We start from the raw sequence: 15,179 nt of genomic DNA on the forward strand, positions 1-15,179 counted from the left end.
TGAGCCATGTTTCCGTGAAGCAGAGGACGTTACAGTCTCTGATGTCCCTCTGGAATGCTACCCTTGCTCGGATTTCATCAACCTTGTTGTCAAGAGACTGGACATTGGCAAGAAGAATGCAGGAGTGGTGCGCGATGTGCCCGTGTCCTGAGTCTGACCAGAAGACCGCTACGTTTCTTTTACGAAGTCGTTTTTTTTGGGGGTCGCTGCATGGAATCAATTCCGTTGACCTGTTTGTAAGGCAGAACACAGGATCCGCGTTGCGGAAAACATATTATTGGTCGTACTGATGGTGAGTTGACGCTGATCTTATATTCAGTAGTTCTTCTCGACTGTATGTAATGAAACCTAAGATGACCTGGGGTACTAATGTAAGAAATAACACGTAAAAAAACAAAAAACTGCATAGTTTCCTAGGAACGCGAAGCGAGGCGACCATCTCTGTCGGCGCCGGAAGTTGTCTTTTGAGTGGTGAACCATTCTTGACACACACGGGAAACTGTTGAGCGTGAAAAACCCAGCAGCGTTGCAGTTCTTGACACAAAACGGTGTACCTGATACCTACTACCATGCCCCGTTCAAAGGCACTTCAATCTTTTGTCTTGCCAGTTCAACCACTGAATGACACACATACACAATCCATGTCTCAATTATCTCAAGGCTTAAAAATCCTTCTTTAATCTGTCTCCTCCCGTTCATCTACACCGATTTGATTGGATTTAACAGGTGACCTCAATAAGGGATCATAGCTTTCACCTGGACTCACCTGGTCAGTCTATGTCATGGAAAGAGCAGGTGTTCATAATGTTGTTTGGTAAACTCAGTCTATTGGAAAACACCAGGAAGTTAAATCAGGTTCATGTACCTGTAAACTAACATCAGACAACCGCAATATGAATCTATTTCACAATGATGACATTGTTCCAGTGGAGCATGCAGAGAGACCCAGCTGCTTTCATAGGACCTGAATGCTGTGTGCTCGACAAATCAAAACCAGCCCTGCCTCTAGACACAACACTGGCCAATCAGCATCCTTCCATCAGATAGCAGAGACATATGTTAGCTAGCTAGCCACTGTGTTGTAGGCTAAAAATAGTGGAGTGGAGGGATGCTGAGATACAAACAGTACAGGACTCCTTCTGCCGTGGCATGGATACAATCTTAGCCTCTGTGTTGAAGGAATAGTGGAGTGGAACAGCTGATATACATAAACAAACAACACAGGATTCCAGTGTTGTTGGTCCTGGGCCAGAGTGCATGGAGTACAACATTGACATAACTGGCCAAATAATCAGCATCACAGCTAATTCCGTAACAAGTCCACCCATTGGTTGGTCTTATCGTCATCACAGTAACAAGTCCACCCACTGGTTCTTCTTAATCCCATCCACATCTCTATCTGGGAGGTCACAACGGTATCCTTCTAAAAGGTTTATCTTTGTTTGTTTAACTGTCTGTCTGTCTGTCTGTCTGTCTGTCTGTCTGTCTGTCTGTCTGTCTGTCTGTCTGTCTGTCTGTCTGTCTGTCTGTCTGTCTGTCTGTCTGTCTGTCTGTGTACACCACTGTGTGTGTGTGTCATAGTTTTTTGTGTACTTCATTTTGTGTCTGTATGTACACCATTGTGTGTTTGTGTGTACATCATTGTGTTTGTGTGTACATCATTCTGTGTTTGTGTGTACATCATTGTGTTTGTGTGTACATCATTGTGTTTGTGTGTACATCATTCTGTGTTTGTGTGTACATCATTGTGTGTTTGTGTGTACATCATTGTGTTTGTGTGTACATCATTGTGTTTGTGTGTACATCATTGTGTGTTTGTATGTACATCATTGTGTGTTTGTGTGTACATCATTGTGTTTGTGTGTACACCATTGTGTTTGTGTGTACATCATTGTGTGTTTGTGTGTACACCATTGTGTTTGTGTGTACATCATTGTGTTTGTGTGTACATCATTGTGTTTGTGTGTACATCATTGTGTTTGTGTGTACATCATTGTGTGTTTGTGTGTACATCATTGTGTGTTTGTGTGTACATCATTGTGTGTTTGTGTGTACACCATTGTGTTTGTGTGTACATCATTGTGTTTGTGTGTACATCATTGTGTTTGTGTGTACATCATTGTGTTTGTGTGTACACCATTGTGTTTGTGTGTACATCATTGTGTGTTTGTGTGTACACCATTGTGTTTGTGTGTACATCATTGTGTTTGTGTGTACATCATTGTGTTTGTGTGTACATCATTGTGTTTGTGTGTACACCATTGTGTTTGTGTGTACATCATTGTGTTTGTGTGTACACCATTGTGTTTGTGTGTACATCATTGTGTTTGTGTGTACATCATTGTGTTTGTGTGTACATCATTGTGTGTTTGTGTGTACATCATTGTGTGTTTGTGTGTACATCATTGTGTTTGTGTGTACACCATTGTGTTTGTGTGTACATCATTGTGTTTGTGTGTACATCATTGTGTTTGTGTGTACATCATTGTGTTTGTGTGTACATCATTGTGTTTGTGTGTACATCATTGTGTTTGTGTGTACATCATTGTGTTTGTGTGTACATCATTGTGTTTGTGTGTACACCATTGTGTTTGTGTGTACATCATTGTGTTTGTGTGTACATCATTGTGTTTGTGTGTACATCATTGTGTTTGTGTGTACATCATTGTGTTTGTGTGTACATCATTGTGTTTGTGTGTACACCATTGTGTTTGTGTGTACATCATTGTGTTTGTGTGTACATCATTGTGTTTGTGTGTACATCATTGTGTTTGTGTGTACATCATTGTGTTTGTGTGTACATCATTGTGTTTGTGTGTACATCATTGTGTTTGTGTGTACATCATTGTGTTTGTGTGTACATCATTGTGTTTGTGTGTACATCAGTGTGTTTGCTGTCTGTTAGACATGTTATCTCTCACCTGAGCTGTTCCAAGTGGAGGGGGCCACAACACTGGGGTCGTGGTGGAAATCAGACCCTGTAGACAGGAGACAGAGGAGACATCACTCTTACTGGGTTGTGCCACCATCAAGACATACACATTGACAGGGAGAAAAGTGGGGTTTTACATTTAAGAAGAAAATATCAAATGAGTAATGACAGTTCATCTATGAGTAATAATAATAATAATAATGACGATGATGTTATTACTGAAGACCTGAGGGCAGTAGTATCAGACAGGTAACATCATGGAGTTATTAATACCTGACCACAGCAGCTCTCCTCTCTGCCTGCATCCTAAATGGCACTATTTCCCTACATAGTGCACTACTTTTGACCAGAGCACTTTTCAAAAGTAGTGCGCTACTGTGTATAGGGAATAGGGTGCCATTTGTGATGCAACCTCTGTTTCATAACCAGAGATGAGACAGGCAGAAGGAACTATTCACATCTGTCCAATCTAATATCTCTGCACGCGACACAGTTGGAGGCTGGAGCTGTGTAGGGGTAGAAACTATTATAATGAGTCTCCCTCTGACCGACTGATGAGACTCTGTCAACAAATTCACAACCTGTATCTCTCTGATTCTCTCTGTCCAAGTTCTTCTCTCTCTCTCGTTTTCTCCTTCTCTCTGTGTCTCTCTGTGAAGTAGCTCGTTCCCATGCACAGCAATGCCTGAGTGAGTGTGTTTAATGGGGCAGGCTCCCACAGCCTCTCTGCAGGTTGCTGTGCTTGTTTAACATTACGAATGGACAGAGTGCTGACAGACAGAGAGACATAGACAGAGAGACAGACAGACATGGGCCTTCTCTGTCACAGACGTAGGCTCTACTGTAAGTAGCCTTACTGGAGCCACCCCCACCCCTGCTCACCGGAACCTTTCAAACTGACCCAAAGTGTCATGGCAGTGAGAGGGACGTGGCAGTGAGAGGGGCGTGGCAGTAAGAGGAACATGGCAGTGAGAGGGCCATGGCAGTAAGAGGGCCATGGCAGTGAGAGGGCCATGGCAGTGAGAGAGCTGTGGCTGTAAGAGGGCCATGGCAGTAAGAGGGCCATGGCAGTGAGAGGGCCATGGCAGTGAGAGAGCCGTGGCAGTAAGAAGGCCATGGCAGTAAGAGGGGCGTGGCAGTGAGAGGGCCATGGCAGTGAGAGAGCCGTGGCAGTAAGAAGGCCATGGCAGTAAGAGGGGCGTGGCAGTTAGAGGGCCATGGCAGTGAGAGGGCCATGGCAGTAAGAGGGCCATGGCAGTGAGAGGGCCATGGCAGTGAGAGAGCTGTGGCTGTAAGAGGGCCATGGCAGTAAGAGGGCCATGGCAGTGAGAGAGCCGTGGCAGTAAGAGGAACATGGCAGTGAGAGGGCCATGGCAGTAAGAGGGCCATGGCAGTGAGAGGGCCATGGCAGTGAGAGAGCTGTGGCTGTAAGAGGGCCATGGCAGTAAGAGGGCCATGGCAGTGAGAGGGCCATGGCAGTGAGAGAGCCGTGGCAGTAAGAAGGCCATGGCAGTAAGAGGGGCGTGGCAGTGAGAGGGCCATGGCAGTGAGAGAGCCGTGGCAGTAAGAAGGCCATGGCAGTAAGAGGGGCGTGGCAGTTAGAGGGCCATGGCAGTGAGAGGGGCGTGGCAGTGAGAGGGACGTGGCAGTGAGAGGGCCTTGGCAGTGAGAGGGCCATGGCCGTGAGAGGGCCATGGCTGTGAGAGGGACTTAGCTGTGAGAGGGGTGTGGCAGTGAGAGGGGCGTGGCAGTGAGAGGGGCGTGGCAGTGAGAGGGCCATGGCAGTGAGAGTGCCGTGGCAGTGAGAGCGGCGTGGCAGTGAGAGCCATGGCAGTGAGAGGGGCGTGGCAGTGAGAGGGGCGTGGCAGTGAGAGGGCCATGGCTGTGAGAGGGGCGTGGCAGTGATAGGGCTGTGGCAGTAAGAGGGGCGTGGCAGTAAGAGGGGCGTGGCAGTAAGAGTGCCATGGCAGTAAGAAGGCCATGGCAGTGAGAGGGGCGTGGCAGTGAGAGGGGCGTGGCAGTGAGAGGGGTGTGGCAGTGAGAGGGCCATGGCAGTGAGAGGGGCGTGGCAGTGATAGGGCTGTGGCAGTAAGAGGGGCGTGGCAGTGAGAGGGGCGTGGCAGTAAGTGGGGCGTGGCAGTAAGAGGGCCATGGCAGTGAGAAGGCCATGGCAGTGAGAGGGCCACGGCAGTGAGAGGGACGTGGCAGTAAGAGGGGCGTGGCAGTAAGAGGGGCGTGGCAGTAAGAGGGCCATGGCAGTGAGAAGGCCATGGCAGTGAGAGGGGCGTGGCAGTAAGAGGGGCGTGGCTGTAAGAGGGCCATGGCAGTAAGAGGGCCATGGCAGTGAGAGGGCCATGGCAGTGAGAGAGCCGTGGCAGTAAGAAGGCCATGGCAGTAAGAGGGGCGTGGCAGTTAGAGGGCCATGGCAGTGAGAGGGGCGTGGCAGTGAGAGGGGCGTGGCAGTGAGAGGGCCGTGGCAGTGAGAGGGGCGTGGCAGTGAGAGGGCCTTGGCAGTGAGAGGGCCATGGCCGTGAGAGGGCCATGGCTGTGAGAGGGACTTAGCTGTGAGAGGGGCGTGGCAGTGAGAGGGCCGTGGCAGTGAGAGGGGCGTGGCAGTGAGAGGGCCATGGCAGTGAGAGTGCCGTGGCAGTGAGAGCGGCGTGGCAGTGAGAGCCATGGCAGTGAGAGGGGCGTGGCAGTGAGAGGGGCGTGGCAGTGAGAGGGCCATGGCTGTGAGAGGGGCGTGGCAGTGATAGGGCTGTGGCAGTAAGAGGGGCGTGGCAGTAAGAGTGCCATGGCAGTAAGAAGGCCATGGCAGTGAGAGGGGCGTGGCAGTGAGAGGGGCGTGGCAGTGAGAGGGCCATGGCAGTGAGAGGGGCGTGGCAGTGATAGGGCTGTGGCAGTAAGAGGGGCGTGGCAGTGAGAGGGGCGTGGCAGTAAGAGGGGCGTGGCAGTAAGAGGGCCATGGCAGTGAGAAGGCCATGGCAGTGAGAGGGGCGTGGCAGTAAGAGGGGCGTGGCAGTAAGAGGGCCATGGCAGTGAGAAGGCCATGGCAGTGAGAGGGGCGTAGCAGAGAGTGAGGCTGTAGTAGACTAGAGGACCTGTGAGAGCTGTGGTGTGTGGGAGGTGTTAATTGGGTGATAATGTGCGGTTCAACGCGTGGTGTGTTGGGAGGGAGTAACGAGCGCGGTGCAGCTCAGAGTAGTGTCAGGAATCTAGCCTGGATTAATGAGGCTGAATGGTGTAGGCCAGCTGCACCTGTCACTGTGGCAGCCAGACAGGCAGGCTGATGAGGCTCTGCTCTTACATTAACATGGCTGTAAACAACATGCTGGTATTATAATCAAGTGTATTTCATAACATAACAATTAGTGTAGGTGGAATGTTTTGGCACACTGATTCATACTTGTGGGTGATGTTGATGATGACACTGCTGAATGTGGCTGTGGAACTCTAGAGAGGGTTCTATTTCCTCTAGGCTGTGGAACTCTAGGGAGGGTTCTATTTCCTGGCTGTGGCTGAGACCTCAATCTAAACTACAAACAGTCTCATGAGCTATAACGTAGCCTAGTTCTAGGGAGGGTTCTATTTCCTCTAGGCTGTGGAACTCTAGGGAGGGTTCTATTTCCTCTAGGCTGTGGAACTCTAGGCTAGGGAGGGTTCTATTTCCTCTAGGCTGTGGAACTCTAGGGAGGGTTCTATTTCCTCTAGGCTGTGGAACTCTAGGGAGGGTTCTATTTCCTGGCTGTGGCTGAGACCTCAATCTAAACTACAAACAGTCTCATGAGCTATAACGTAGCCTAGTTTTTATGATGTAATCATAGTAAGAAAAACACAGGAGGTGGAAATGGGAGAGAGGAGAGAAGAAAGGGAAAAAAGGAAATATGAGAGAGAAGTGTGACGGCCCGCTGGCTCTCCTAACACAATGAAGCCACTGAAGTGGAGCCAGGTGAGGACCCTATAGAGGAAGTGTAGCCAGGTGAGGACCCTATAGAGGAAGTGGAGCCAGGTGAGGACCCTACAGAGGCAGTGGAGCCAGGTGAGGACCCTACAGAGGAAGTGGAGCCAGGTGAGGACCCTACAGAGGCAGTGGAGCCAGGTGAGGACCCTACAGAGGAAGTGGAGCCAGGTGAGGACCCTACAGAGGAAGTGGAGCCAGGTGAGGACCCTACAGAGGAAGTGGAGCCAGGTGAGGACCCTACAGAGGAAGTGGAGCCAGGAAAATGGAGCCAGGTGAGGACCCTACAGAGGAAGTGGAGCCAGGTGAGGACCCTACAGAGGAAGTACAGAGCCAGGTGAGGACCCTACAGAGGAAGTGGAGCCAGGTGAGGACCCTATAGAGGAAGTGGCTAGGTGAGGACCCTACAGAGGAAGTGGAGCCTGGTGAGGACCCTACAGAGGAAGTGGAGCCAGTTGAGGACCCTACAGAGGAAATGAGCCAGGTGAGGACCCTACAGAGGAAGTGGCTAGTTGAGGACCCTACAGAGGAAATAGAGCCAGGTGAGGACCCTATAGAGGAAGTGGCTAGTTGAGGACCCTACAGGGAAATAGAGCCAGGTGAGGACCCTATAGAGTGGCTAGTTGAGGACCCTACAGAGGAAGTGGAGCCAGGTGAGGACCCTACTAGAGGAAGAGGAAATAGAGCCAGGTGAGGACCCTACAGAGGAAGTGGAGCCAGGTGAGGACCCTACAGAGGAAGTGAGCTAGTTGAGGACCCTACAGAGGAAATAGAGCCAGGTGAGACCCTATAGGGAAGTGGCTAGTTGAGGACCCTACAGAGGAAATAGAGCCAGGTGAGGACCCTATAGAGGAAGTGGCTAGTTGAGGACCCTACAGAGGAAGTGGAGCCAGGTGAGGACCCTATAGAGGAAGTGGCTAGTTGAGGACCCTACAGAGGAAATGGAGCCAGGTGAGGACCCTACAGAGGAAGTGGAGCCAGGTGAGGACCCTACAGAGGAAGTGGAGCCAGGTGAGGACCCTACAGAGGAAGTAGAGCCAGGTGAGGACCCTACAGAGGAAGTGGAGCCAGGTGAGGACCCTATAGAGGAAGTGGCTAGTTGAGGACCCTACAGAGGAAATAGAGCCTGGTGAGGACCCTACAGAGGAAGTGGAGCCAGTTGAGGACCCTACAGAGGAAATAGAGCCAGGTGAGGACCCTATAGAGGAAGTGGCTAGTTGAGGACCCTACAGAGGAAATAGAGCCAGGTGAGGACCCTATAGAGGAAGTGGCTAGTTGAGGACCCTACAGAGGAAATAGAGCCAGGTGAGGACCCTATAGAGGAAGTGGCTAGTTGAGGACCCTACAGAGGAAGTGGAGCCAGGTGAGGACCCTATAGAGGAAGTGGCTAGTTGAGGACCCTACAGAGGAAATGGAGCCAGGTGAGGACCCTACAGAGGAAGTGGAGCCAGGTGAGGACCCTATAGAGGAAGTGGCTAGTTGAGGACCCTACAGAGGAAGTGGAGCCAGGTGAGGACCCTATAGAGGAAGTGGCTAGTTGAGGACCCTACAGAGGAAATAGAGCCAGGTGAGGACCCTATAGAGGAAGTGGCTAGTTGAGGACCCTACAGAGGAAATAGAGCCAGGTGAGGACCCTATAGAGGAAGTGGCTAGTTGAGGACCCTACAGAGGAAGTGGCTAGTTGAGGACCCTACAGAGGAAGTGGCTAGTTGAGGACCCTACAGAGGAAATAGAGCCAGGTGAGGACCCTACAAATGAAGTGGAGCCATGTGAGGACCTTACAGAGGAAGCGGAGGAAGGTGAAGACCCTACAATGGAAGTGGAGTCAGGTGAGAACCCTATAGAGGAAGTGTAGCCAGGTGAGGACCCTACAGAGGAAGTGGAGCCAGGTGAGGACCCTACAGAGGAAGTGGAGCCAGGTGAGGACCCTACAGAGGAAGTGGAGCCAGGTGAGGACCCTACAGAGGAAGTGGAGCCAGGTGAGGACCCTATAGAGGAAGTGGAGCCAGGTGAGGACCCTACAGAGGAAGTGGAGCCAGGTGAGGACCCTACAGAGGAAGTGGAGCCAGGTGAGGACCCTACAGAGGAAGTGGAGCCAGGTGAGGACCCTACAGAGGAAGTGGAGCCAGGTGAGGACCCTACAGAGGAAGTGGAGTCAGGTGAGGACCCTATAGAGGAAGTGGAGCCAGGTGAGGACCCTACAGAGGAAGTGGAGCCAGGTGAGGACCCTACAGAGGAAGTGGAGCCAGGTGAGGACCCTTCAGAGGAAGTGGAGCCATGTGAGGACCCTTCAGAGGAAGTGGAGCCAGGTGAGGACCCTTCAGAGGAAGTGGAGCCAGTTGAGGACCCTATAGAGGAAGTGGAGTCAGGTGAGGACCCTATAGAGGAAGTGGAGTCAGGTGAGGACCCTATAGAGGAAGTGGAGTCAGGTGAGGACCCTATAGAGGAAATGGAGTCAGGTGAGGACCCTATAGAGGAAGTGGAGTCAGGTGAGGACCCTTCAGAGGAAGTGGAGTCAGGTGAGGACCCTACAGAGGAAGTGGAGCCAGGTGAGGACCCGATAGAGGAAGTGGAGCCAGGTGAGGACCCTTCAGAGGAAGTGGAGCCAGGTGAGGACCTTACAGAGGAAGTGGAGCCAGGTAAGGACCCTACAGAGGAAGTGGAGCCAGGTGAGGACCCTAAAGAGGAAGTGGATCCATGTGAGGACCCTAAAGAGGAAGTGGAGGCAGGTGAGGACCCTATAGAGGAAGTGGAGTCAGGTGAGGACCCTACAGAGGAAGTGGAACCAGGTGAGGACCTTACAGAGGAAGTGGATCCATGTGAGGACCCTAAAGAGGAAGTGGAGGCAGGTGAGGACCCTACAGAGGAAGTGGACATGGAGAGAGGAGAAGAAAGGAAATAATATGGAAGAAAGAGGAGAGGGGTGTTAGGTGTACTATAGAGGATTCTGTTTCAAGAACTATCCCGTCCGGTCAGTTGGTCCCGGGAATATCAACACAGATGAGAGGCCCTGTTTTCCCTCCTCACATCTGCAAGCTAACCCAACCCGAACCCCGTCATTACACAATCAAGGAATATCTGGGAAATTGCAGGGTAATTTGGAGATTAGCATTCTAATGTTTCCCAGCAACAAAGGGTTGGTTTTATTAGACCATTTGTTAATGAAGGCCTAAAAATAGGGCCTGGTTAGAGCTGGTCACAGGGCTGGTCCTGGGTCTGCAGAGATGAAACAGAAAAGAATGTCCGGTCAGGAAACAAAGGAAACAGCTGACTCTGGTTCTGTGGTTCTGTTGTTACTGCAGGGTAGGCATTGTAGAGCAGGAGCTACGTACACATACGCACACGACCTAGACATGAATATATGACTCACATACAAACATGGCGCACACACTCAAACAGGTATGCATGCACACAGAAGCATACACACACATACAGTACACACACGCAAGCACACACACACGCACACACAGACTTCTGAATCAGATTGATTAAATTAGGGAAACGATAGGGAAAAGTTAATAGATGTGCATTCCTTTTTTTCTCAGTGGATTTGATGTGTGCTGGAAGAAGAAACAATGATATATTGGTCATTGAATACGGTGAAATAAACTGCAATTGTAGCACATTTGGATTTTGATGATGTGAGAGATATGAAAGATATGTTAGATAAGCTTCCTCTTGGACTCTGCAGCAGTGATCTCTCTTCAAACAGGCTACCACCTCACATCAGAGCATCAGCGTCATGTGATCTCTCTTCAAACAGGCTACCACCTCACATCAGAGCATCGCGTCATCCAGATCTCTCTTCAAACAGGCTACCACCTCACATCAGAGCATCGCGTCATCCAGATCTCTCTTCAAACAGGCTACCACCTCACATCAGAGCATCGATGTGATCTCTCTTCAAACAGGCTACCACCTCACATCAGAGCATCGCGTCATGTGATCTCTCTTCAAACAGGCTACCACCTCACATCAGAGCATCGAAGATCTCTCTTCAAACAGGCTACCACCTCACATCAGAGCATCGCGATGTGATCTCTCTTCAAACAGGCTACCACCTCACATCAGAGCATCGCGTCATCAGATCTCTCTTCAAACAGGCTACGCCCTCACATCAGAGCATCGCGTCATGTGATCTCTCTTCAAACAGGCTACCACCTCACATCAGAGCATCGCGTCATCCAGATCTCTCTTCAAACAGGCTACGCCCCTCACATCAGAGCATCGTCATCCAGATCTCTCTTCAAACAGGCTACGCCTCACATCAGAGCATCGATCCAGATCTCTCTTCAAACAGGCTACGCCCTCACATCAGAGCATCGGATCCAGATCTCTCTTCAAACAGGCTACCACCTCACATCAGAGCATCGCGTCATGTGATCTCTCTTCAAACAGGCTACCACCTCACATCAGAGCATCGCGTCATCCAGATCTCTCTTCAAACAGGCTACCACCTCACATCAGAGCATCGCGTCATCCAGATCTCTCTTCAAACAGGCTACGCCCTCACATCAGAGCATCGCGTCATCCAGATCTCTCTTCAAACAGGCTACCACCTCACATCAGAGCATCGCGTCATGTGATCTCTCTTCAAACAGGCTACCACCTCACATCAGAGCATCGCGTCATGTGATCTCTCTTCAAACAGGCTACCACCACACATCAGAGCATCGCGTCATCCAGATCTCTCTTCAAACAGGCTACCACCACACATCAGAGCATCGCGTCATCCAGATCTCTCTTCAAACAGGCTACCACCTCACATCAGAGCATCGCGTCATGTGATCTCTCTTCAAACAGGCTACCACCTCACATCAGAGCATCGCGTCATCCAGATCTCTCTTCAAACAGGCTACCACCTCACATCAGAGCATCGCGTCATCCAGATCTCTCTTCAAACAGGCTACCACCTCACATCAGAGCATCGCGTCATCCAGATCTCTCTTCAAACAGGCTACCACCTCACATCAGAGCATCGCGTCATCCAGATCTCTCTTCAAACAGGCTACGCCCTCACATCAGAGCATCGCGTCATCCAGATCTCTCTTCAAACAGGCTACGCCCTCACATCAGAGCATCGCGTCATCCAGATCTCTCTTCAAACAGGCTACCACCTCACATCAGAGCATCGCGTCATCCAGATCTCTCTTCAAACAGGCTACCACCTCACGTCAGAGCATCGCGTCATGTGATCTCTCTTCAAACAGGCTACCACCTCACATCAGAGCATCGCGTCATCCAGATCTCTCTTCAAACAGGCTACCACCACACATTAGAGCATCGCGTCATGTGATCTCTCTTCAAACAGGCTACCACCTCACATCAGAGCATCGCGTCATCCAGATCTCTTTCAAACAGGCTACCACCTCACATCAGAGCATCGCGTCATCCAGATCTCTTCAAACAGGCTACGCCCTCACATCAGAGCATCGCGTCATGTGATCTCTCTTCAAACAGGCTACCACCTCACATCAGAGCATCGCGTCATGTGATCTCTCTTCAAACAGGCTACCACCTCACATCAGAGCATCGCGTCATCCAGATCTCTCTTCAAACAGGCTACCACCACACATTAGAGCATCGCGTCATGTGATCTCTCTTCAAACAGGCTACCACCTCACATCAGAGCATCGCGTCATCCAGATCTCTTTCAAACAGGCTACGCCCTCACATCAGAGCATCGTCATCCAGATCTCTTCAAACAGGCTACCACCACACATCAGAGCATCGCGTCATCCAGATCTCTCTTCAAACAGGCTACCACCTCACATCAGAGCATCATCCAGATCTCTCTTCAAACAGGCTACCACCTCACATCAGAGCATCGCGTCATCCAGATCTCTCTTCAAACAGGCTACCACCACACATCAGAGCATCGCGTCATCCAGATCTCTCTTCAAACAGGCTACCACCACACATCAGAGCATCGCGTCATCAGATCTCTCTTCAAACAGGCTACGCCCTCACATCAGAGCATCGCGTCATCCAGATCTCTCTTCAAACAGGCTACGCCCTCACATCAGAGCATCGCGTCATCCAGATCTCTCTTCAAACAGGCTACCACCTCACATCAGAGCATGAATCCAGATCTCTCTTCAAACAGGCTACCACCTCACATCAGAGCATCGCGTCATGTGATCTCTCTTCAAACAGGCTACCACCTCACATCAGAGCATCGTCATCCAGATCTCTCTTCAAACAGGCTACCACCACACATTAGAGCATCGCGTCATGTGATCTCTCTTCAAACAGGCTACCACCTCACATCAGAGCATCGCGTCATCCAGATCTCTCTTCAAACAGGCTACCACCACACATCAGAGCATCGCGTCATCCAGATCTCTCTTCAAACAGGCTACCACCTCACATCAGAGCATCGCGTCATCCAGATCTCTCTTCAAACAGGCTACCACCACACATCAGAGCATCGCGTCATCCAGATCTCTCTTCAAACAGGCTACCACCTCACATCAGAGCATCGCGTCATCCAGATCTCTCTTCAAACAGGCTACGCCTCACTTCAGAGCATCGCGTCATCAGATCTCTCTTCAAACAGGCTACCACCTCACATCAGAGCATCGCGTCATCCAGATCTCTTTCAAACAGGCTACCACCTCACATCAGAGCATCGCGTCATCCAGATCTCTCTTCAAACAGGCTACGCCCTCACATCAGAGCATCGCGTCATCCAGATCTCTTCAAACAGGCTACGCCCTCACATCAGAGCATCGCGTCATCCAGATCTCTCTTCAAACAGGCTACCACCTCACATCAGAGCATCGCGTCATCCAGATCTCTCTTCAAACAGGCTACCACCTCACGTCAGAGCATCGCGTCATGTGATCTCTCTTCAAACAGGCTACCACCTCACATCAGAGCATCGCGTCATCCAGATCTCTCTTCAAACAGGCTACCACCACACATTAGAGCATCGCGTCATGTGATCTCTCTTCAAACAGGCTACCACCTCACATCAGAGCATCGCGTCATCCAGATCTCTCTTCAAACAGGCTACCACCTCACATCAGAGCATCGCGTCACCCAGATCTCTCTTCAAACAGGCTACCACCACACATCAGAGCATCGCGTCATCCAGATCTCTCTTCAAACAGGCTACCACCTCACATCAGAGCATCGCGTCACCCAGATCTCTCTTCAAACAGGCTACCACCACACATCAGAGCATCGCGTCATCCAGATCTCTCTTCAAACAGGCTACCACCTCACATCAGAGCATCGCGTCATCCAGATCTCTCTTCAAACAGGCTACCACCACACATTAGAGCATCGCGTCATGTGATCTCTCTTCAAACAGGCTACGCCCTCACATCAGAGCATCGCGTCATCCAGATCTCTCTTCAAACAGGCTACGCCCTCACATCAGAGCATCGCGTCATGTGATCTCTCTTCAAACAGGCTACGCCCTCACATCAGAGCATCGCGTCATCCAGATCTCTCTTCAAACAGGCTACGCCCTCACATCAGAGCATCGCGTCATGTGATCTCTCTTCAAACAGGCTACCCCCTCACATCAGAGCATCGCGTCATCCAGATCTCTCTTCAAACAGGCTACCACCACACATCAGAGCATCGCGTCATGTGATCTCTCTTCGTGTCTGATCCCTCCAGCTGTATTTACATAATGATAATAAAATCACAAAGCGACTTGAGCTTATTCTATAAAAATATTTTCTTCAGATTTTACGCAGCTCAACTGTGAAAGCACCACATGAGATGTGGTAACAAGTGGAACAGAGATGACTTAAACTCCGGCCAGACAGAGAGCCGGCCAAGGGCGGAATAGAGGAATACAATAAAATCCAAAATGTTCAATTTGAGCGGCGGATATGCAGGGCAGCTAATATTACCGTATGATTTGGGTCTCATCCCACTGGGCAAAAACTGGCTGAAACAATATTGTTTCCACATCATTTAAATCCAAAAAGTCTATGTAATGACGTTGAATCAATGTGGGGAGACTGATTGGATTTGCAAGAAGTCATCCACATAAGTGCATTTCGGGGGGTTTTAACCTAAATCCAATGACATGGTGAAATGTTTTGTAGATTTCACGTTGAATTCCCATTAATTGACAACTCAACCAATGGAAATCAAAACTCGATGTTGAACTGAAGTCTGTGGGATGTCCTTTATGCAGTGTGTGTATGTGTAAGTGCGTGTGTGTGCACGCGCGTGTGTGTGCGTGCGTGCGTGAGTGTGTGTGGTTGATGAATCAGCTCCCCTACATTATCATTAAGGGATCCTAGATTTCCCTTCCCTCATATT

At 50.3% G+C, this 15,179-nt stretch overlaps 1 protein-coding gene across 1 annotated transcript in view; it reads right to left on the reverse strand.

Moving 5' to 3' along the window:
- Positions 1 to 15,179, reverse strand: part of ror1 (receptor tyrosine kinase-like orphan receptor 1) — a 311,272-nt gene that overhangs the window by 146,374 nt on the left and 149,719 nt on the right. The window contains exon 2 of the mRNA XM_052462493.1: positions 2,922 to 2,978. Coding sequence (XP_052318453.1) covers positions 2,922 to 2,978 — 57 coding nt within the window. The remainder of the gene's footprint in view (positions 1 to 2,921; positions 2,979 to 15,179) is intronic.

This window comes from Oncorhynchus keta, chromosome 1 (assembly GCF_023373465.1).
Source record: "Oncorhynchus keta strain PuntledgeMale-10-30-2019 chromosome 1, Oket_V2, whole genome shotgun sequence".
In the NCBI taxonomy this organism is placed as follows: Eukaryota; Metazoa; Chordata; class Actinopteri; order Salmoniformes; family Salmonidae; genus Oncorhynchus; species Oncorhynchus keta.